This window comes from Tamandua tetradactyla, chromosome 4 (assembly GCF_023851605.1).
Source record: "Tamandua tetradactyla isolate mTamTet1 chromosome 4, mTamTet1.pri, whole genome shotgun sequence".
NCBI classification, from domain to species: Eukaryota; Metazoa; Chordata; class Mammalia; order Pilosa; family Myrmecophagidae; genus Tamandua; species Tamandua tetradactyla.
The window spans coordinates 27902219-27927531 of NC_135330.1; the positions used below are offsets into that span (position 1 = coordinate 27902219).

At 34.0% G+C, this 25313-nt stretch overlaps 1 protein-coding gene across 2 annotated transcripts in view; it reads right to left on the minus strand.

Moving 5' to 3' along the window:
* Positions 1 to 25313, minus strand: part of RC3H1 (ring finger and CCCH-type domains 1) — a 90106-nt gene that overhangs the window by 9591 nt on the left and 55202 nt on the right. Inside the window, exons 7-17 of one of the 2 annotated variants that reach the window (XM_077157039.1) lie at positions 23950 to 24068; positions 22638 to 22750; positions 17483 to 17764; positions 17113 to 17327; positions 14121 to 14491; positions 13501 to 13668; positions 4552 to 4704; positions 2639 to 2852; positions 2103 to 2193; positions 1844 to 1976; positions 120 to 263 (exon numbers count right to left, since the gene is read on the minus strand). In XM_077157039.1, the coding sequence (XP_077013154.1) occupies positions 120 to 263; positions 1844 to 1976; positions 2103 to 2193; positions 2639 to 2852; positions 4552 to 4704; positions 13501 to 13668; positions 14121 to 14491; positions 17113 to 17327; positions 17483 to 17764; positions 22638 to 22750; positions 23950 to 24068 (2003 nt within the window). Of the gene's footprint in view, positions 1 to 119; positions 291 to 1843; positions 1977 to 2102; positions 2194 to 2638; positions 2853 to 4551; positions 4705 to 13500; positions 13669 to 14120; positions 14492 to 17112; positions 17328 to 17482; positions 17765 to 22637; positions 22751 to 23949; positions 24069 to 25313 lie in introns of both variants that reach the window. The other variant, XM_077157038.1, reaches the window with a different exon arrangement.

Sequence of the window (25313 nt, forward strand, 5' to 3'; positions counted from 1 at the left end):
GTATTAGACATTCATCAGAGTGCCTTAGAGTGAAGATTCTAGGGAAAGATCCCTAAGTTCTGTGACATACAGAAGCTTTTATTTCCCCTTCCCTCACTTTTCTCACCATTAACACTCACCATACTCAATTCCCGGGTTCTCTTCCCGATTTCCCTTTCCACCTGGTGTAGTTCCAAGCTCAACTGCTCACTTGAGATCATTCCAGGCCATTTTGCAGGTGGTGGTGGGGGCTGTGGCTGGCCTGCCAGGGTGTTCGCCTCCCTCTGCAACACCAGCCTGTTACTAACGGCCTATGTGCATAAAGCCAAGCACATATACAACTCAACACACTTCACACCATGCACAGAGTGACCAGGCCCAATTCCAACCACAGTCTTAAGAAGCTCATCACTCAGGTACTTTCAGTGAAAATGATGTGACTATAATTAGGCACTGTCTTTTGATTTGACCACAATTTGAATTAAAAACAAGAGTTTTAAACTTAGTGAATAGTAATTTAAGCTTAGGTTCTTCTTTTCTTTCCTTCTTATTTGAAAAAGAAGTCAACCAAAAATGTGCATTTCCCCCCTCCTTTTTTATTTTTCTCTAAATAAGCTTGTATTTTAATGAAACCTCAGTAATTATAAGGACTTCTAACCACAGTAAGTTAAGATTGTGGTAAACTTCCAAATTACACTGCTATCTTTTGGGACAGAAAATGGTCTAGAAATTTTAACTAAGACAAGATCATAAATAAGGGAGAAGGGACAATGCCTTTCGGGACTGAAGGTCTGAATCTTTAAAAAAAAGCTAATATAGTAAAAGATAGACATAATCAAATAAAGCATTCTTTTTTACAATAGGAATCAGCAAGAAGTTCTTGACCAATTTAAAGCCATGGCAAAGACAAACAAAATGAATATGATATAGATTTATTTCCAAACCATACTGCTTATATAAGAGCACAAGCCAAACATGTGTTTCAAAAAACCAATCTCCTGCTGTTTTTCATACTAAATCTAAGATAAGGTTATAACTTTTTTTCCTAAAGTGATTCCTTAAGAAGACTTTGGAAGAACTAATGTTTTAACAGTACCTATTTTCCCTCTAGAAAGGAGCAATATATCGCTAGAGTGTCTCAGGTTTTCCGTATTCAAAGACCATGTTCCTATGTAAAGAATGATCTAAATAAAACCTAGTCTTTCTTACATGGCATTAATGAATTTAAAAAATTCTTTGTTTTCTGATATTTTGTTTTTCTAAATACGAGATAGCATGGTGGAAAGAATACCAGATTTGAGCTTGAAGACTTAGGTTCATGTTTTAACCTCTATGAAATTCATCCTTCACATACAGAATGGGAATACCACCACCTGCCTAACCTACCTATCAGGAACACTGTAGGGTCAAATAAGATGTTGTAAAAATATATAAAGTGTAAAGGATTAAATAGATAAAAGGTGCTATTATTACAAAGGAAATATGTTGTTTTTTTTAAGTCAAAGTTCTAAGTTTCTACTTTTCTATAAATGTGAAGGATAAAGGAAATGAGAGAAAAACAAAAACCAAAAAAAAAAAATCAAGATTCTTAAGCTAAAACCACATGTTGATAAAAACATGTATTCCTTTAAAATGTGCCATTAGGGAATATAAATTCCTGTTGGGAAATTTTAGACAGTCTGCTTTCTACTCTTAGGTAACAGAAATACTGTTTCGTAATGTCCCAGAACAGAACTCAATACCTGAATTCTCTGGAAAATGGATACCTAAAAACTCTCAAGAAACAGACTTTAAAGTATGTCTCTATAGTGCCTTAAAATCTTTCCTTTTAAACTCTGGAATGAAAAATAATTATCTATAGTACCTCAAGTCCACGTAGCTGGGTCTGTTGGTTAATCTGATGGTTCAGTTGCTGTAATTCTAGTCGTAACTGTTCCCTCTCAGCAGATGGAAGGGGTTTTCCATGACTGGCCACTTCTGACATGGCTAATCTCTCCCTTTGGTCAGAAAGAAAGTGGGGAATATATTTTAAAAGTTTTAGTTGGTTAAAATATCACTAACCAGAAAACAAAATAAGATGAATAATTTTGTAAAGTTTGTAAAGTAAAAAGAATGACTCATACCTTTCACTGAAGTGTCCCTGAGAAGGTATGTTCTGATGAGATGAATATGGAGAACCACCCCAGCCACCATGGGTTCCATATGGACTATAATCTGTAAGAGAATGATTTACCATGGCATGATTTGATTTACAGATTTGATTCTACTTTCAAGATAGGCACATTCTAGAAGGCATAGGCAAAACTGTCTAGAAAGATGAAAATGGTAATAGGGGATTAATATTTGACACCTCCTGTCACTAAAACTTTAGTCTTTATATTTTTTCCTTCTCTTGAATGTTTTTATAATGAGACTGTATTGTGTAATAAAAACAATAAGGTTATTAAAATAAAATGAAACATAGGCAAGCTTCATATACATACATTTAAGTTTACTTTCTACTGTTAAAATTTCCTGGGTTATAATTATCTCTCTTATAGGGATAACTTTATGGAAGAGTTTGAGAAACACTGCCTTGGAAGATTACTGAAAGCACTGATAGGAAATGGGAAGTAGGGAAGCACTGGGAATCATGAACATGAACCATCTAGATTCTTACCTGAAATGTTAATAGATTTTGTGGGAGCTCCCTGAGGTGCCATAGCCTGCATTGGGCCAGCACCCTGATATATCGTTTTGGAAGTTCGAGAGATGGCACCAAACCGAGACACTGTTGGTCGGTCTCCAAATGGGATGAGGTCATCATCACTGGTTTCTGCTGTTCTTCTCTGAAGATCTAATCGCTGGTCTCTCATTCCTTTACTGTCCACATTCTGATAAAGAAGTAAAATGAAAAAGTCACCCTACACATAGATCTCCATCATAATTTCTTCTAGTTCTCTATTAGACCTCTCCCCACAGTAAAAATATGTATTTTATATAACGTGATCTAGTATATATACACATACATACATATAATAGACATGTAGGCATACTTTCATGATATAATATTTAGCCTTACTAGATGCAATGCACTCCTGTATTTCTATTTTGTTATTCGAATTCATTTAATTATAGTTGGCCATGACCCAATAAATCAATTTCAGAACTCGTTTAAAAAACATTATTTAAGAGTTTTGCTATTTAAAGTGTTGTCCAATGACTGGCAGCATCAGCATCATCTGGAAACTTACTAGAAAACAGAATCTCAGGCACTGTTCCAGTCTTACCAAAGTAGAATCTGCGTTTTAACAAGATCCCTGGGTAGTTCATATGCAAACACTGTAATTTTTTTTAACCAATTTAAGAATTTTCATTTTGCTAATACTTTATACACTATAATAAATAAATTTTCTTTCTGAAAGCCAAGTATAAAGCAATAGTCCCTGCCTAACCCCATCTCCTTATTTCATTCCTGATCTTAGAGGCTGCTTACCATGGCATAAAAACAATGTTTCCCTAATCTTACCACAGGAAAAGGAAAGAAAAGGTTCACTTTTGCTTTTTCCTCCTCTATATCCCCATCTCCTTTTTCTTAGTTGGCATCCAAACATATTCATGCTAAAGATACCACATCACTCATTTATAGTGTTGTTAGCATCAAAGTTTTTCTATTGTTAAGGACTGGCCTTCTTTTGGCTAACTAGACAAGTATCTATCTTTTGCTGAAAATCTACATAATAATCTAAAGAACTGTTGTTAAGATTTAATAAGGGCAAACACATTAAGAATAAGTCAGGGCATATCTCTGAATTAAGCAATACTACTTCAAAGCAGAGTTTTCATGCATGTGTAAAAGGAAATATACACAAGAATGTTCACTGCAGCACTGTACATAATAGTGAAAATTGGAAGTAGCCTAAATGTGCATCAATATGAGAATGGATAAGTCAACTGCAGGAAATTTATATTGTGGTATTTGATTAATTTAATTAAAATAAATGAACTTGAGCTAAAAATATGGATACAACTCAAAGAAGCTGAAGTATATAATTTATATAAGATCTATAAACATGCAAAATAACATTGTTTAAGAAAAATATAAAATTATCCATGGAAATGATAAGCACTAAATTCAGGGCAGCAGCTACCTCCAAAGAATGAGGGAGGAAGAGAAATGAGATTAAGGAAGCTAAGCAGCTTCAATTTCTATTCTATGATTCTACTATTGTTCACTAGATTCATCTTTGTTTTTTTTAACTTCAGAGGTGTAAAAATAGTTATACCTTATCTGGTAAAGAAATAGATCTTCTTTAATTATGCAAGATAATTTATCAATATTCATACTGATTCACACTGTTGGGAAATTGCTGGATGCTCAGAAATGTAACAAATGTTCTTCTAAATAAAAGCATTAAAAGATTTTAATCTGTAATACTGGAAACGAACAAAAAATCATATAGCTTAAATATAATTCACTTGCAGTATAAAGAATGAAGTCTGAAATGCTAAGCTAAGCACAATGGTTTATGCCTAAACTAATCAAACTATGTTCGATTGATCTTTATTTGCATTATTATGTATTACACATACCATCATTTCCACACTCCCTGCTGCCACAACATCTTTGGGTTTTGCATCTTTGGTTCCAATGTAGGAGCCGATGGTATCACATGACCAGGGAGAGTACTGGCTATAATCATTTCCTTTGTATTTCCCAGCTACCTTCAAGTCTTCATCCAAAAACTATGGATTAAAAAAGAAAGAAACAAAATAGGAAATGGGTTTATGAGTAATAAGACAGAGAAAGCAGGGAGTTTCTTAGAGCATCATGCTGAAGCAATATACTGATGGTTATTTGGTTTCTAAGTGATACACAACAGATTTTTGTGGACTATGCAAAATATAAAATAAGTGACAAATGATATTTGGCCTTTACACTGATTAATAGAGTCAAGGAAAGATATCTCCGTATCTTTCATGGAATCAAGCTGGGAGTTTTGAGATTTACGCATCCTCTTCTTCATTAGATAAAGTTAACACTTAAGTAAATATGTACCAGGCCATAGTTTTGTTAGATCTTCCTCAATGTTTCTCTCAATGACATCCAGTAAATAAGAACATTAAAATAATTTACAATGTAATTTAAAAGTTCTATACAGTGCATACTGATGTGGTAACTTCTTAATGAACTATCTTTAACAGTAATACTTCATATCTATTCATTTTCTTTTTCTCTCAGAATGAGTTCTGTAATTTCTATCTAGTAATAAAACAGTTATTCTAGGGATAATTTATTTTTATTAAAACCTCAACATTCACACTTGTACAATGTTTCACAGTTTTAAAAATGTTTTCATGTATGTTATGCATCTCATATATTCCTCAAGCCCATGACAGACAACACAGGTGATTTGACCTTGGCTATATGAGTATGGAGCGTGCTAGAAGTAGAATCTTAATGTTTCTTTTGTTTTATCACAAGATACACATACTGATGTACTGATACCCCTAGGGGCTAGTGGCCTTATGCCTTCCCTATCTTCTCTTTTCTGCATCATTATTGGCCTTCTACACTGACAAAGCTTCTGCTGCCCATCACCAATATCACTTATTTTCAACTACATCTTGTTTCTATTATTCATAACCTCTTTCTTTTTCTATGTTCTACCACTATTTGAAAAAATTCCATCTCCTTTTTCTTAAATTTGTATTAATAAAACCAATCAACATACAATATGAACATTCGTTGTTTTTCATCACATAGTTGTATATTCATCATGATCATTTCTTAGAACATTTGCATCAATTCAGAAAAAGAAATAAAAAGAAATAGAAAAATATTCATGCATATCATACTCCTTACTCCTCCCTTTCATTGATTACTAGCATTTCGATCTAATAAATTTATTTTAACATCTGTTCCCTCTATTATTTACTTATTTTCAGTCCATATGTTCTACTCTTATCTATGTCTGTCGATAAGGTAGATAAAAGGAGCATCAGACACAAGGTTTTCACAAGCACACAGTCACATTGCGAAAGCTATATCATTAGACAATCATCTTCAAGAAACATGGCTACTGGAACACAGCTCTAAAATTTTCAGGCAGTTCCCTCCAGCCTCTCTGTTACGCCTTAACTAAAAAGGTGATATCTATTTAATGTGTTAAGAATAACCTCTCGACTGTTTGAAACCTCAGCCGTTGACACTTTATTTTGTCTCATTTCTCTCCTCCCCGCTTTTGGTCGAGGTTTTCTCAATCCCTTGGTGCTGAGTCCGAGCTCATTCTAGGATTTCTGTCCTACGTTGCCAGGAAAATCCACACCCCGGGAGTCATGTACCACGTAGAGAGGGGGAGGGAGTGAGTTTGCTTGTCGTGTTGGCTGAGAGAGGCCACATCTGAGCAACAAAAGAGGTTCTCTCGGGGGTGACTCTTAGGCCTAATTTTAAGTAGGCTTAGCCTATCCTTAAGTTTCATATGAACAAACCCCAAGATTGGGGCTCAGCCTATTGCTTTGGTTGTCTCCACTGACTGGGAGAATATCAAGAATTCTCCACTTGGGGAAGCTGGATTTTCCCCCTTTCTCACCATTCCCCCAAGGGGACTTTGTAAATACTTTTCCATCTCCTTTATTATTCTTCCTCATGTAGAGAAGCTAGCTTTTTAAACACATGATTTACTAACAATTCTCCTTTTCCCTCTTAGCATAATGTATTAAGCACCTATTCAAAATAATGAGATTTATGATACAGAAAGACATCTAGGAAAATTGGTTTAAGTTAAACAAAGGAGAGAAAGAAAATTAACAAAACTAAACTAAACCAAACAAAGCAAGATATATTACTAAATGATGCTATTGAAAATAATATGTTGATTCACGCATAGAAAAAAAGTTGAAAGAATATACAATATACTGATAGAGATTAGAGGAAAAGGAATGTTAGAGAACTTTCTCTCCCTATATTATGTGTTTCTATAATATATTAATTTACCACAGCTATACCTAAGTTGCTTATTATCAGAACTAAGGTTTAAAAATGTCACACTTTGGGCGGGCCACGGTAGCTCAGCAGGTAAGAATGCTTGCCTGCCAAGGCCAAGGACCCGAGTTCGATTCCCAGTGCCTGCCCATGTAAAAAAAAAAAAATCACACTTTGTATGTCAGTAAAATGATTCTAAAGTTCCTACATAGCCAGGTATGACAACAGTTAATTAGTTATTATTTACCAAATGTCTGCTATGTGCCAGACAAACTTATGCCTCATTTAATCTTCACCACATCACTAGGAGGTACGCTTTATAATACTTGATTTACAAATGGAGAAAGCTGAGCAGCAGTGTTCAGGAAGGCTGACTATTTTACAAAAGATCATACAAAGTGACACAGCTGAATCTCAAAGTTAAGTATGTTTGATTACCAAGTCAAGTTACTTTTCACATTGTCATATTGCTTACTATATTTCCTATAAACAGTATGACACAACAAGTTCTAAGCTGTCTCTAATATGCAATTTAAAAAAATCATACAAGTTCTTTATACTTTACAAGTAAAACTACATTAGAAGATGTTGTGACTTCATTAAGATGTGTGATTGTGGAAAATTCATTTAAAGTGTTTAGATGGGAAAGTTAGACACCGTGAACAATTTCCATTTAGAAAATCACTGTTTACTGTGTGTGATACATTTCATTTTACAAATTAATTGCTTGTTATTCATAATTTGTCACTCAGCAATGTTGTTCAGAATCGTAATTCTACATATAAAAGGATGTAAAACATTTTCCTCTGAAAAGCTTATTTTCCTTGTTAAAAATCATTTATACACTTTAAATTAAATGAAACATATGCACAGTCATCCAAGAAAAAAGCACATCAAAACAAAAATTTGGCTTTTCGAAAAGACTAATAAAACAAGTATCTTACTAGCAAGACTGATTGAGGAAAAAATAATCAATATAATTGAGAACATGAAAACAACAGAGAAAATAAATAAGACCAGAAGTTGGTTCTATGAGAAAATCAACAAGATTGATAGGCCCTTAGCAAGACTGACAAAAAGAAGAAGAGAGAGGACGCAAATAAATAGGATCAGAAATGGAAGAGGAGACATAACCACTGACCTCACAGAAATAAAGGAGGTAATAACAGGATACTATGAACAACTCTATGCTAATAAATACAACAATGTAGATGAAATGAACAAGTTCCTAGAAAGGCATGAACAACCAACTTTGACTCAAGAAGAAATAGATGACCTCAACAAACCAATCACAAGTAAAGAAATTGAATCAGTCATTCAAAAGCTTCCCGAAAAGAAAAGTCCGGGACCAGACGGCTTCACATGTGAATTCTACCAAACATTTCAGAAAGAATTAGTACCAACCCTGCTCAAACTCTTCAAAAAAATTGGAGTGGAGGGAAAGCTACCTAATTCATTCTATGAAGCCAACATCACCCTCATACCAAAACCAGGCAAAGATATTACAAAAAAAGAAAACTACAGACCAATCTCTCTAATGAATATAGATGCAAAAATCCTCAACAAAATTCTAGCAAATCGAATCCAGCAACACATTAAAAGAATTATACATCATGACCAAGTAGGATTCATCCCAGGTATGCAAGGATGGTTCAACATAAGAAAATCAATTAATGTAATACACCGTATCAACAAATCAAAGCAGAAAAATCACATGATCATCTCAATTGATGCAGAGAAGGCATTTGACAAGATTCAACATCCTTTCCTATTGAAAACACTTCAAAGGATAGGAATAGAAGGGAACCTCCTTAAAATGACAGAGGGAATATATGAAAAACCCACAGCTGATATCATCCTCAATCAGGTAGAATTGAAACCTTTCCCCCTAAGATCAGGAACAAGACAAGGATGTCCATTATCACCACTGTTATTCAACATCGTGTTGGAGGTTCTAGCCAGAGCATTAGATAAGAAAAAGAAATACAAGGCATCAAAATTGGAAAGGAAGAAGTAAAACTATCACTGTTTCCAGATGATATGATACTATACATCGAAAACCCTGAAAAATCCACAGCAGAACTACTAGAGCTAATAAAGGAGTACAGCAAAGTAGCAGGTTACAAGATCAACATTCAAAAATCTGTAGCATTTCTACACACTAGCAACGAACAAGCTGAGGGGGAAATCAAGAAACGAATCCCATTTACAATTGCAACTAAAAGAATAAAATACCTAGGAATAAATTTAACTAAAGAGACAAAAGACCTATACAAAGAAAACTACAAGAAACTGTTAAAAGAAATCACGGAAGACCTAAATAGATGAAAGGGCATACCGTGTTCATGGATTGGAAGACTAAATATAGTTAAGATGTCAATTCTACCTAAACTGATTTACAGATTCAACGCAATACCAATCAAAATCCCAACAACTTATTTTTCAGAAATAGAAAAACCAATAAGCAAATTTATCTGGAAGGGCAGGGTGCCCCGAATTGCTAAAAACATCTTGAGGAAAAAAACGAAGCTGGAGGTCTCGCGCTGCCTGACTTTAAGGCATATTATGAAGCCACAGTGGTCAAAACAGCATGGTACTGGCATAAAGATAGATATATCGACCAATGGAATCAAATAGAGTGCTCAGATATAGACCCTCTCATCTATGGACATTTGATCTTTGATAAGGCAGTCAAGCCAACTCACCTGGAACAGAACAGTCTCTTCAATAAATGGTGCCTAGAGAACTGGATATCCATATACAAAAGAATGAAAGAGGACCCGTATCTCACACCCTATACAAAAGTTAACTCAAAATGGATCAAAGATCTAATGTAACTCAAAATGGATCAAAGATCTAAACATTAGGTCTAAGACCATAAAACAGTTAGAGGAAAATGTAGGGAGATATCTTATGAATCTTACAATTGGAGGCGGTTTTATGGACCTTAAACCTAAAGCAAGAGCACTGAAGAAAGAAATAAATAAATGGGAGCTCCTCAAAATTAAACACTTTTGTGCATCAAAGAACTTCATCAAGAAAGTAGAAAGACAGCCTACACAATGGGAGACAATATTTGGAAATGACATATCAGATAAAGGTCTAGTATCCAGAATTCATAAAGAGATTGTTCAACTCAACAACAAAAAGACAGCCAATTCAATTACAAAATGGGAAAAAGACTTGAACAGACACCTCAGAAGAGGAAATACAAACGGCCAAAAGGCACATGAAGAGATGTTCAATGTCCCTGGCCATTAGAGAAATGCAAATCAAAACCACAATGAGATATCATCTCACACCCACCAGAATGGCCATTATCAACAAAACAGAAAATGACAAGTGCTGGAGAGGATGCGGTGAAAGAGGCACACTTATCCACTGTTGGTGGCAATGTCAAATGGTGCAACCACTGTGGAAGGCAGTTCGGTGGTTCCTCAAAAAGCTGAATATAGAACTGCCATACGACCCAGCAATACCATTGCTAGGTATCTACTCAGAGAACTTAAGGGCAAAGACACAAACGGACATTTGCACACCAGTGTTTATAGCAGCATTATTTACAATTGCAAAGAGATGGAAACAGCCAAAATGTCCATCAACAGACGAGTGGCTAAACAAACTGTGGTATATACATACAATGGAATATTATGCAGCTTTAAGGCAGAATAAACTTATGAAGCATGTAATAACATGGATGGACCTAGAGAACATTATGCTGAATGAGACTAGCCAAAAACTAAAGGACAAATATTGTATGGTCCCACTGATATGAACCGACATTAGAGAATAAACTTGGAATATGTCATTGGTAACAGAGACCATCAGGAGATAGAAATAGGGTAAGATAATGGGTAGTTGGAGCTGAAGGGATACAGACTGTGCAACAAGACTGGATAGAAAAACTCAGAAATGGACAGCACAATACTACCTAATTGTAATGTAATTAGGTTAAAACACTGAATGAAGCTGCATCTGAGGTATAGTTTTTTTTTTTCTTTTTTCTTTATTTTTTTAAATTTTTTCTCTCTATTATCGTTTTATTTCTTTTTCTGTTGTCTTTCTATTTCTTTTTCTAAATCGATGCAAATGTACTAAGAAACGATGAATATGCATCTATGTGATGATATTAAGAATTACTGATTAAACGATGAATATGCATCTATGTGATGATATTAAGAATTACTGATTGTATATGTAGAATGGAATGATTTCTAAATGTTGTGTTAGTTAATTTTTTTAATTAATAAAAAAAAAATTTTTTAAAATATCAGAAATAGGAAAAGGAACATCACTATAGAACCTACAGACATCAAAAAGGTAAAAAAAAAAAAAAAAAGACAATACCCATTCATGAAAACTATTAGCACTGTTCGGCAGAAATACAAAAATAACCCTTCAAATTATGGTTTATTGTCCTGTGGGATATTAATCAGTTTTTTTTAAGCAACTTTATTTCAGTATTCTTTTCTTCCTGTTCATATATCTTAGTCTATCTTTTCTTTTTAAAAAAAATATTTTTACTGAGAAATCTTCACATACATTTTCCATACATGGTGTACAATCAATGACTCACAAAATCATCACATAGTTGTATATTCATCACCATGATGATTTTTAGAGCATATGCATCACTCCAGAAAAAGAAATAAAAAGAAAAATTTCACACATACCATACCCCTTACCCCTTCCTCTCACTGACCATTAGTATTTCCATCTACCCAATTTATTTACCCTTTGTATTTTACCCTATTATTTATTTTTTATCCATATTTTTTACTCATTTGTCCACACCCTGGATAAAAGGAGCATCAGACACAAGGTTTTCACAATCACACAGTCACACTGTAAATGTTGTATCTTTATACAATCCTCTGCAAGAATCAAGGCTACTGGAATACAGCTCAACAATTTCAGGTACTTCCCCCACCCACTCTATACACCATAAACTAAAAAGGGACATCTATATAATGCATAAAAATAATCCCTGGGATAAACTCTTGACTCTGTCTGAAATCTCTCAGCCACTGAAACTTTATTCTGTCTCATTTCTCTCCTCCTCCTTTTGGTCAAGAAGCCTTTCTCAATCCCTTGATACTGGGTTCCACCTCATCCTAGAAATTCTGTTCAACACAGCCAGGGAGATTTACACCCCTGAGAGTCAGGTCCCACATAGGATGGAAGGTAGTGAGTTCACCTGCTGACTTGGTTTAGAGAGAAAGGCAACATATGAGCAACTAAGAGTTTCTTTAGGGTGACTCTTAGGCCTAATTTTAAGTAGTCTTAGCCTATCCTTTGCAGGAATAAGTTTCACAGGGGTGAACCCCAAGATTCAGAGCATGGCCTACTGAATTGGGTGTCCCCACTGCTTACAAGAATATCAGAAATTCTCCAAATGAGGTCTCCTATTCTCCTTTGAACCAGCTTTACCATCCTACTGATTCTCTCATTAATGAGTTAAGAAAAATTGGCATGTCACTTACAAAATGGGTGCACAGAAAATCCAGCAAGGCTGCTGAATACAGGGATCAATGGACCAAAATCCACTGAATTTCTCTTTATTAGTAACAAGTAGGAAATGAAATATAAAGAGGATTTCATTTTAAATAGCATCAAAAATCTTAAGTTACCTAGGAATAAGTTTAATAAAAAATGTACAAGACCCAAAAAAACTGTTAAGACATTGAGAGAAATTAAAAATCCAAATAAATGTAGGGATATACCATGTTTGTGGAAACTTGATATTGTTAAGAGATCAGTTCTCCCCAAAATGAACAAAAGCAACACTAACAGTAATAATGTGAACCACATATGTAATTTAAAAACTTCTAGTAGTTACATTAAAAAGGTAAAAGGAAGTAGGAGAAATTAATTTAAAGAACAATTTTGTTTAACCCAATATATCCCAAATTTTATCATCCTAACATGTAGTTAATATAAAATATATCAATTTGGACTACCCTCATTTCATGCCCTTTATAGCTACATATGGTTACTGGTAACCATGTCGGATAGCACAGATCGAGATATTCAATGTAATCTTTAACAAAACTGCAATAGATATATTTGTGGAAATCAACATGATTCTAAAATGTGTTTGCAAATGCAAAGGGCCAAGATCAGCCAAGGCAATCTTGAAGAACAAAACTGGAAAACATATACCACTAGATATTAAGACTTATTATAAAACTACATTAAGAAAATGTGGTATTGTACATAATGAAAAAGATCAATGGAACAGAACAGTCTGGAAACATACATGGTCACCTGACAATGAAATATTTCTGGGAACTAGGGAGAAAGAATAGGCTTTTCATTAAATGACAATGGGTCAATGAGATATCCTTAAGAAAAGAAAAAAAAGACTTTGATTCACACTACATACAAAAATCAATTTTAGATGGACTGTAGATCTAAAATAAAATAATAAAATAAAAGAAAAACAGAAAAATATTTTCATAACCTTGGGAGTAGGTAAAGATTATTTAAACAGGACACCAAAAAAAACCACAGATAAGGGAAAAAATAGATAAACATAACTAAAATGATATACTTACTTCCTCTTGATGGAAAGTAGGAGGCAGTGTTGGTGAAGGTGCAAAAGGAGGGGGAGAGATAACCTTTCTTTCCTCTAGTTGGGCCATTATTTCCTTTCGTCGTCGATGCAGCTCATCTAGACTAGGATGGGGCTGGGGAGGCGGGGGAAGTCGGCCATAGGAAGGTTCCTGAAAATGGAAAGATTAAAATTGAAAAAGAATTTCCGAACTCATTAATTCATTTAGCATATATTTTAAATAAGAAGCAGCTTGTATATCCATTTAAACATTTGGACATACCAAGACTTACTAAAAACACCCTGTCTCCCTCCCCTCACCAAAAAAAAAAAAATCTTCCAAAGAGCTAAATTTAAGTTTGTTTTCTTTGGCCAAAGAGAATAAATACATTTACAAATAGGTCTACAAATATTAACAAAACCATTTAAACTTCAGAAACTAAGAAGGGTTAGTGGCAGATGTCTAGGAGGGAGGGTTTTTTCCAAATTATGAAAAAGAGAAAAAAGAAAACTAGCTTTCTCATAAATAAGACTGTTCAAAGAGTTATTACCATGGTAAATAGATAAGGAATCACTGCAAGAGATAATCAAATTAAGTCTGGAATAATAAAAAATACAACATACTCTGAGGTATGAAGGTCTGATCTGAGTTGGATGAGGAGCCACAGGATAGTAACCCTCCATCTGCTGGTATCTTTCTCTAGATTCTGGTATGTATGATGGTATGGCTGTGGGTGGAATCTCAATGGGTATAGGGCTTTCTCGGAAAATCTCCTCTCTTGTATAAGATTGAGCAGGATATACTCGACGACCATCATAGTGTGGTGGATACATAGGTGGGTACTGCTGTGGCTGTGTGCCATACTGAGAGTTTACTATACGATCTTGGAGGTAGGCTGGATAATGATCCAAGTAGGGGGGACCAGGTTCAGGAGCAGATGGTGGTGGTCGGACAAAGCGGGACACACATTGTGGTGGTGGAGTATAGTACATGCCTGTACAATACAAAAGAGGAACCAAAAGCAACAATGAACGAACCTATTTTTCTTATATGAGAATTTTCCTTTTTAAATATTTAAATACTTAATAATCAGTTCTTTAGAAGTATTTTCCTCTGCTTACACAGGCAAGTTTTTTTTAAAACTAATTAAAATTATCCTCAAAATTCACTGAAAAAATAATCTATAACTCTAATAGTAAACTGGCTCACTCAATTGTTTCAATCGCTTTCTGGTGTACCTTACTGCAATGCAGACATTGAAAAGCTAAGAACTATAGTTCCCAGGCTTCCTTAAAGCTCAGGTGCCACAAAAAAAACTCACTTGCACAAATTCTGAATATGAAACTGAACTCAGTGGAAAGATGTGGCATACAAAAGATCCATTCTTCTAGGGCAGATCTAGTAGCTAATAATGCATGGTTCTAGACAAAAATTGTGGCAGTAGCTTCCTAATTTCTAGACTTTTGCCTCAAATGATGTGATCCTGGAGCCAGCAGTTAGGACAGAAGTCTTTTACTTTTACTGACTCTTCATTGTTAGGAGGAGTTAGGAAGCTGTTGTTAATCTAGGTGTGAGTATTGAGGAATGGAATAGAAGAATCCTGGGAAAGGAAAAGAAGGGGCGTAGAAACTAATAAATTTGAAAGCTACAACCTAGTTTAATGATACTACTTGGTATAGGGAACGAAAGCAGAGAACGCTGAGATTTCGCGTATACAGTTTCATATGTAAAATAAACAGTGATTTTAAAACTAAAGTGCTTTTAATCTCTGTCAGAGGCAGTATAGTACTATTATTGATTAACTGGGGAAGACTGATATAATTAGTTTCTATTTATCTACAGTTGAACTTTAACTGATACACAGGGTACTTAAGGTTATACAATGGCTACTTCAGCAAAAGTATTTGGGTGTTGTCTGCCAGGGATGGTCAAAATAAATATACAAATCAACTTCTACATATTTCTACAGTATTATGTCACATCAACTTAAAACTATTCTCTTGAATATTACATTTCTGTTCTTTAGCTTTGAGAAAAGGAAATGGAAAAGCACCTTCAATCTTCTCAGTGTTCTCTTTCGTTCCCCATACCAAGTAGTATCATTAAACTAGGTTGTAGTTTTCAAATTTGTTAGTTTCTACACCCCTTCTTTTCCTTTCCCAGTATTCTATTCCAGTCCTCAATACAACAGCTTCCTAACTCCTCCTAGACTCTAGTCTCTTATCTTTCCAATCCATACCTGTTGGTTTAACTTTCCTTACTATCCTCAATATTTCCATTTATGGCTTTTCTTTCTATCCTCAATACTCCCATATATGGCTTTTCTTCAATAGTCTTTTTGAATCTTCAAGTTCTCAATATATAGCAAAGTCAACTAAAATGCATTTAAGAAACAGATATAAAAGGAATTTGAATCTTCAAGTTCTCAATATATAGCAAAGTCAACTAAAATGCATTTAAGAAACAGATATAAAAGGAAAAGATTCCAAGTAAATTATTTTCTAGAAATTCTCTCCTGGAACACTGGCCCAACTAGCAAACTGAAAACATGCTTGGGTGTATATGTGTGCGTGCACAATCCTCATTATTTGTGGATTCCTTATTTGTCAATCTGTCTACTAACTAAAATATATTTGTAACTTCCAAATCAATATTCACGGTATTTTCACCATCACTTGTGGGCATGTGCAGAGCTGTTCTATGTGCAGATTCCCAGCTGAGGTTAAACAAGGCAACGTTTTGTCACTTTTTTTCCAGCTTTTGCACCACACAAGTGTCCTTTTCATGATAAACTTAGTGCCAATTTTTATATTTATAAGCTCTTGGTCAGTGATTTTGCTGTTTAAAATGGCCCCCAAGCATTGTGCTAAAGTGCTGTCTAGTGTTACTAAGCACAAGAAGGCTGTACCTTACAGGGAATAGAAAAATACATGTGTTAGATAAGCTTTGCTGTTGGCCGTGTCTTCAATGTTAATGAGTATTACTTTAAGGTATCTTATTTCCTTGCATTAAAATTCCCTTGAGCCTTTTAGTAAATTTCTACCACAATAAATTAACTACAACTGAACAAGTAATTTTTAACACACACAATATATATACTCATATACAGTTTTTGATTCATTAATAATACTGACATATACTGTAAATTCTCTAACAGTACATATGCTGCATTTTTTACATATATATTACTGGGCCTAGGAGTGTTAAAGACAAAAAAATATATATGGCAATACTTCAAAGGAAGAAAAACATATTGTGTGTTTTAAATTATACCCATTGCAGTAATTCTTTTTTCATGCTTGAGGAAAATTTTGGTCAAGGGGATATCTACTCCCTTACTCAGCAAATTTCCATCTTCTACTTGGGTGACTTATTTTCATATATGTATGGACACATTTATCAGGGAACTTTTTTAGTATATAGGGCAGTTTGCTTTCTATAGCTTTGCCATTTCATTTCTTTCATACTGTTTGGTTGAACATATTTCAGTTTTTCAAAGGTATTAAAAAAATTATTTACTTATCTTGGAGAAAGTATTACAAATATGATCACTCTTACCTAGATAGTTCTCATAACATCTAAGCAAATTGAATGACAAAAATGAAAGATCATTACCCTGCTGATAAGGGGCTGGTTCAAACTGTGGGGCAGCTCCTCGAGGATCCTGATAATAAACATCTGCTTGTTGTGCTGGATATAATTGAGAACCACGTGGTACCATCTGAAGTGGTTTGGTGACAGGCATGGGAGCAAGGTCTGTTGGACCCCTTGGAGGTACAGGATGTGGAGTCACAGGTAAGGCAGAAATACTCTTAGGGACAGATTCCAGCCTAAGGGAATAAGATTGTACACTTTAAGCTTAAGGTCTCTAAAGCCCTCTCCAAAAAAACCAAAAAAAGTTTTTTCCTATGAAACACTGATTTCTTCTTCTTTCTTCTATGTTTATAAAAAAAGAAACTTTAAAGAAGAGTTAGGAAAAACGTACAGGTCAGGAGGGGATCCAGGGGCACTGCTGCTCAGATGATCTATCTTTCCTGGTTTCAGACTAGAGTCATAGCTGGAGTCCGTCCCTCGTGGAATCAGCTGTGTTACTGTGTTCCCTGATGAAACAATTCCATTTGGCAGAGCAGGGGGTTTTCTGCTAGGTAGATCCACGGCACCTTCATCTGGAAGGATAGCTGCTGAAGGCAGGCCCACCTCATTAAGCTGACCCAAAGAGGCACTCAGGGGTCTTCTAGGAACTAGGCGTTTGTTCATTTTACGAAATCTATACAAAAAAACACAAACACAAAAATATAAAAGCAAAACCAAGAACTAAAATGCATTAAAAAAAGATACAAAAAGAATTATTTCTCCTGAACACTGGCCAGCTATCAATTTGAAAACATGCCAGTATATACATGTATAATCCTATTTGTGAATTCTATATTTGTATTTTGCCCACTAAAATTTATCTGTAACCCCCAAATCAATATTCAAGGCATTTTCACAATCATTTGCAGATAAGTGCAGAGAAAAATTTGAGTTGTCTCACGAGCACATTCCCAGATGAGGTCGAACAAGGCAATAATCTGTCTTCTTTCAATTGTTGTTCTATACAGAAATGTTCTTTTTGTGGAAATTTTTGCCACTTTTTTTGTATTAATGTGTTTTTTGTTGGGATATTGCTGTTTAAAATGGCCCCCAAGCATAGTGCTGAAGTGCTGTCTAATGTTCCTAAGCACGAGAAAGCTGTGCCTTACAGAGAATGGAGAATATGCATGCTAGTTAAGTATGTTTTCTTCAAGTTTGAGTTACAGTGCTGTTAATGTTAATGACCTCTAGCTACTTGCCCCCCAATAGGATTTAAGATTTAAACAGAGGCACTGTTTAAATGTGCTAAAATGTTCTGAAGGCAATGGTACTGTCTGTACAAGGGGGAGATTAACTACATGGTGTTTCTTTTTCTTTTGAAAAATAACATATATACACAAAAAGGCAATAAATTTCAAAGCACATTGCAACAATTAGTTATAGAACAGATTTCAGAGTTTGGTATGGTTACAATTCCACAATTTTAGGTTTTTACTTCTAGCTGATTCAAGACACTGGACACTAAAAAAAATTATCAATATACTGATTCAGCAATCATACTCATTTGTTAAATCCTATCTTCTCTGTTATAACTCCATCTCTCCTTTGAGCACTACATGGTTTAAAAGGGGACAGTCTCTAAAACAGGTGAAACATAGAAGTTCCAAAGGAACCACTGTATACAAATTAGAGGAGGAAGCTAGAGGTGTCTTTAAACAAATACACATCAAACAAGGTTATGGATTAGTGACTGGCTGATGAAATGTAAACTAAAGGCTCATAGAAACCTAAATCTGTATTGAACCGTTTATTCGGTGTTCCCAGTGACGTTAAAGATCAAAACTATCACAACAAAAATCTGTAAAATCTCATGCAGCAAAAGAATAAAATTTCTCATGAAAAACGTGATTATATGTAACATTACAAATCTTACCAATGAATATTTTAACTATAAAATATTTGTGTTGCCATCTCTATTTTGAAAACTTATTGGAGAAGGATTACAACGATCTCTAGAAGACAGTTTCTGAGACATTTTACTGTAGTTTTCCCTCAAATGCCTTGGGATACAGAAAGCCACATGAAAAGCTAAAAATGAAAAAAAACTACAGTATGTATGAGAAAAATTTACAATTTACTCCATTAAAAGTTTAAACAATCAAGTAAAATAACTTTCCTCAGAACTGATTCAGAAATGCTGATGCTGTATGTGTCTAAACAAGACTGAAATTGTTTTAAAGGTAATCTATTGGAAAAAATAGAATATAATGACCTAAATTTAAAGAGAAACTGATATAAAAGGCATGCAAGTGTTTTTAAAAACACTTAATTTCAAAGATAAACTTCCGTAAGAGCAAAGTTTTTTTTCTCAGTGTTTTCCATATTTGACAAATGGGGGTGGGGTGGGGTGGAGGATAGGGAACAGTACTCTTCAAAGGTAACCACTGTTAAAGAGTTTAGTATATAATCATACAACTTTTCCCCTTATATGCTAGCTTAATACTTACATTCATATGAATATACGATTATTATTTACAGAAACAGTCATATATGGCTACTTGGTAATTTTTTTCCTCCACTTTTAATAATCTTGGATATTTTCCTATGTCAGTTCATTTGAGTTGTTCCTAATTTATTGCTGTCAAGACAATACTATAGTGAAGAATCATGTATACTTGCACTCTCGTGTGAGTAAAAGTAACACAAAAGCAGGATAGCTAGGTAAAAGAATAAGCCTATTAGAAATTGTTGTAATGTCATCGCTGCCCTCCAGAAAAGGAAAATCCAATACCTCATCAAACACTAACTAGTATCAGTCTGTCAATTTGGTAGTCCAAAAATATCAAGTTGTTTTAATTTGCATTTCTTTGACAATTAGCGAGGTTAAAACAGTTTTACATATTTACTGGTTATTAAGAACTCTTCTGTGAATTGCCTATTTATGTTACCATGGCTTCCTCTATTTTTTAAAGATTTGCAGGAGCTCATTTTATGTTAAGGATCATCAACCTTCCTTATATAAATTCTCCATCAATCTTTCTTTTTTTTTTGTGGTGTTTGGGCCATATCATAGTTTTTAACTCATACATAATTAAGTTTATCAATCTTCTCATATTTAATTAATCTTCTCTTATATGGATATAGGGATGCTGGGCTAGCATTCTTAAATTTCTTTCCTACTTTAAGATTATGTTAAAAAAAATACATGGCACTTCTGTTTCCTTCCTAGATATCTGCACCTAATACAGCTAAAATTCATTTTGCTATAAAGAGCACGAAAGGGTCCAAATCCATTTTTCAATAGGACAGACAATTGTTTTACCACCATCTTTTTTGCCAATAATGTGAAATGCCACCTTTATCACATGCACTAAATTCATATATGTACCTGGAATCCCTTTAAGATTCTCTATTTTACTTACTGATTTATTTTTATGCTAATACAATAGTATTTTGCTAATACCTCTGATAAAGTGCTCATAATACAGGTTAATAGCTATTAGTCTTGTCCCTGTTGAAGACTTTTTGTTTTCAAGAATTACCTTGACTATATGCACACATTTATTCTTTCAGACGAACACTTTGTTAGGTCCTGGAAATCATCAAGTTGAAATTTTAATGAGATTTCAGTAAAGCTACTGTTTAATTCAGGAGAAAAGAAAGTGTTTTTATAATGCCAAGTCTTCTGGCTCAAGAATATAAGATGTTTACTTATTCAAGTCTTCTTTTATGTTCTTAGTAATTTAATAAGACTGAATCTAGTACTTTACTAATTAGATAATACCCTAACTTGAGCTACATAGAGAAGGTGACAACAATATTTCTATTATACTAACAGGTTTTGATCTGTAATAAACATTTGATTTTCAAATATTTTTTGGCATTTTTAGATAGGATCACAAAAATATCCTCTAATCTATAGTAACTATGCTGAGGTACATATGTACTTCGTCAAAGTGTCTATTTTAATATATTATTGAAAACTGTGTGTTAATATTTGGCATTTTAAAAAATTAACGTTTAAGATTGATTTGTAGTTTTCAATAACTGTCCTATCTAAATTTGGTGTTAATATTATACCAGTTTATAAATAAGAATTCCTTTCTTCTGTGTGCTAGAAAAAAAATTTTTTTAATCCATATTTTTTACTCATCTGTCAATATCATATATAAAGGAGCATCAGACACAAGGTTTTCACAATCACATAGTCACATTGTGGAAGATATATCATTATACATTCATCTTCAAGAAACATGGCTACTGGAATACAGCTCTACAGTTTCAGGCACTTCCCTCTAGCCTCTCTAATACACCTTAAACTAAAAATGGGATATCTATAAAATGCATATGAATAACCTCCAGAATAACCTCTCAAATCTGTTTTAAATCTCTCAGCCACTGACATTTTATTTTGTATCATTTCTCTCTTCCCACTTTTGCTCAAAATTTTCTCAATCCCTTGATAATGAGTCCCTGCTCATTCTAGGATTTCTGTCCCACCTTGCCAAGGAGGTTTACACCCCTGGGAGTCATGTCCCACGTAGAGAGGGGGCAGACAGTGAGTTTGCATGCCATGTTGGCTGAGAGAGATAGGCCATATCTGAACAACAAAAGAGGTTCTCTGGGGATGACTCTTTGGTCTAATTTTAAGCAGGCTTAGTCTATCCTTTGTGGGGATAAGTTTCATATGAACAAACCCCAAGATTGAGGGCTCAGCCTATTGACTTGGTTGTCCCCACTGAGTGTGAGAATATCAGGAATTCTTCAAATGGGGAAGTTGAATTTTCCCCCTTTCTCGCCATTCTCCCAAGGGGACTTCGCAAATATTTTTTTATTCACTATTCAAATCACTCTGGACAAATCTACAAAATCTTATGCCCTATTTAAGGTTCCATATACTCATGGTGCTCAATTAAACTGTTCATACAAGTTATATTAGGAAATGTACTAGTCAAAATATAAATTTTTACCAAATAAAAATTTTCTTAAGTCTCACACATAAGTTAAAGTTTTAAAATATGAATTACCATCTATTTCCAACACCCTGCAATACTGACATTCCTTTGTTCTTGCTCATGCAAAAACATTTTTAAATTTGTATATTTAGTTACTATCATTGTACTGTGTGCTAGAAAATTTAAGAACACAGGAATTACCTGGTACTTGAAAGTTTGAAAGGACCTGTGAAAGTGAGTCTAGTAATAAAACGTTATCTTGAATAGAGCAATGAACAAATGTTTCTACTGGAAATGCATTACACAATTAGTTAAAATCAGTCAGCTAAAATTGATGTGAATTATTAGAATCTCAACTTTTTTTGTAGTGAAAAAGATTTTTTAGACTTAAGAATAAAATAGTTTCTTGTTCTGTGGCACAATGTAATAAAAGCTGAAGATTTGTTTTTTTTAAATTATGCATTACATTCTTAAAATTTTTTATGTATTGAAGGGAATGCAATTTTCTTGTATTTTTCAGTCTCAGCAAGTTATTCTACATCATAATTCTATCTCATTCTATAATGAGTTTTTAGAAGGCTGAGTTTATTAATTTTTAAGAGAGAGACTTACTTTTCCAGCTCCTCTTGTGAGTGTGCAAATGTACAGCTGGCTCCACGAGGGCATCCTCCTCTCTGCTTCATATCTCGACACATGTACGTTTTATATTTGCTATGCTGTGGAGGCTAAGACCAAAACCAAAGTATTAGACACTTCAGAAAAAAAAAAGATAAAATTTTCTGTTGCCATTTTAGGATCTTGGTGATCTAGATGAGTTATTAATACAAATTCACATGCTTATTTACACCACTCAGAATAAAAGTGTTGGAAAGATTACCTGTCTTTCTTTATACTTTATGCATTGGTATTAATTCTTAAACATATAGAATAACATAAATTATTGAGAAATCTCATGGGACTCCATAATTTTTCCCCAAGTTTTATAATGGACAACCACTGGTGTTTAGGACTTTAAAATGTTTAAACTGTCCTCTAATATTTATTTTATACAATGTTTAGTACAGGTATGTATAAATACGTTTCCTTATAATGTACCACAAAATCTATGATAGATCTTATAATTTAATAATATTCTGTAACTAATTCTTCTTGACATGGAGAGGAACATACAAAGGACTTAAGTATCTCTCAAGGTACAAATGAAACCTATTATTTACAACACAGGGGTAAGACAGAAAGAAAGATTTGGGAGTTAATGAATATCAAATACAATGCTAGGTTGAATATATTTAGTGTATTTTACCACCTACTGCCAGACTTGAAATTAGTCTCATTATTTATATGTTCCTCACAATGTCTAATGGAACATGGAGCTAAAGATAGTAGCTTTTTCCTTTCTTCTATTTCTGAATCATAAAATAAAGTTCTCATCTTTGTTTAGCTTGATTAGGAAACTCACATACATATTAGATTATTCTACTTATCAGGACATTTTATATTTCTTGCCTCTCAAGGAAAAAAAAGGAATACCCAAGCCAGCTAAGTTAAAAACATAATTTTAAGTTCACCTTACTACTGCAAAATAAATGATCTAATGACTCTTAACACAGATATTACATTCAATATGACTTCATTTAAATTACTGAGGAAATTTTGGCCCACTGACATAAAACTTCATGAGTGAAACATTTTAAATTCTACACATCTACACATGTGAAAAGTATTAGAGAGATACACATTAACACCTATTGTGAAACTGAAATGGTAAAGAAGAATACAATCTTACTTAAATGGAAAAAAACCTGCTGGTACAGAATCTACCTTATCCACCCAAGCTGCTATATCCAATGTGAAAAGTCACCTCAATACAGCCATATCAGATCAACAAGATTAATTACAATGTTGATTCAAACTTCCACTCTACCTGTTGCTGATCTGCTCCTTTTTTGCTATGGTTCTGGATATAATCAACAAGCCCATGTACCACTGTACGCACAGCAACTAGTCCGTTTTCTAGCTGATCCCAGGTAGGAGGAGGAGCATCTAAAAAGATGAAATTCAAAATATGTTATTTAATGTTTTGCCCAATATTATATTAATAAAGGAACACATAGTATTGTCAGTACTTCAATGAAATCGAGTTAAGTTTCATAAAGCTTTTCAGATAATAGTTTATTAATCTAAACATCATTTTAAAGGAATGGATATACTATTTTAAAGCTAGGATTGTAAACTAAAATAACTTCAGGGACAGGTAAGGTGACATAAATTATGTAGGCCAGACAATAAATGGTAACTGTTATTAGGACCTTAGTGTAGAAGAGACAATGGAGAGTGACAGGGACTTGTTTAACTAGAGAACATGTCTCTCTCTCACCGAAGAGTACGGTTACTATAAGCAGCTTTAACTAATTTGTTCTGTGAGCAGAAATTTGAGATTATGTAAAACCACCCAGTTTTAAGTATTGGCACTTAGCAAATTTAGAACACCGTGCAGACTAATACTATGTGGACCAAACAACTTAACTGGAATACCAATCTGTAATATCTATTTTGAAGTTTTCTATAAATCAAATAATGCATTTCAAACATTTGGAAAGCATAATAGAAGACCTGTTATAAAAAGCAAGTGCTACATGTCCTTCATTCAGTATGGATTTGCTCATTGCCAGCACTGTGATTTTATAAAGGAAAAGATGACCAAAAGTCTAGATATAAATGTTTTCTAAAAAAATATAAAATGAAGTAAGAGCACAGAAATAGAGATAAATTTCTGCTGGAAACATTCTGAAAGATTTCTAGCAATGGCATTTAAACTGGGCTTTGAAGGATACATAAATGTCAACAGGAAAAGAAAGTGAAGATGGAGAGAGAAAATTTGTTCCACAAAGTTGGGTTTTTTTTTTCAGAATACCTGCTAAGTCTCAGGTATTGTTCTGGTTGCTGGGGATGCAGTAGCAAATAAACAAAAATCCCTGTTACATTCTAGGAGAGAAGCCAGATGATAAACAGGATAATCAAAATACAGAGTTTTTAGACAAGAGTTAAAAAAATAGAGAAATGAAAGGGAGCAGAAGACATATGCATAAAATTTTAGATAGGAAGGCCAGAGAGGTTCTTCTTAACAAGGCTATATTTAATTAAAGACCAAGGAATGTTAGAATATGCTTTGAGGAAAAACATTCTAAACAGAGGGAAGAATAAGTGAAAGTCGCTAATTCAAGAGTATGCCTGGTATGTTCCATGGCGGTGGAAGTGGAGAGGAGTAAATTAGGTAGAGAAAGAGTA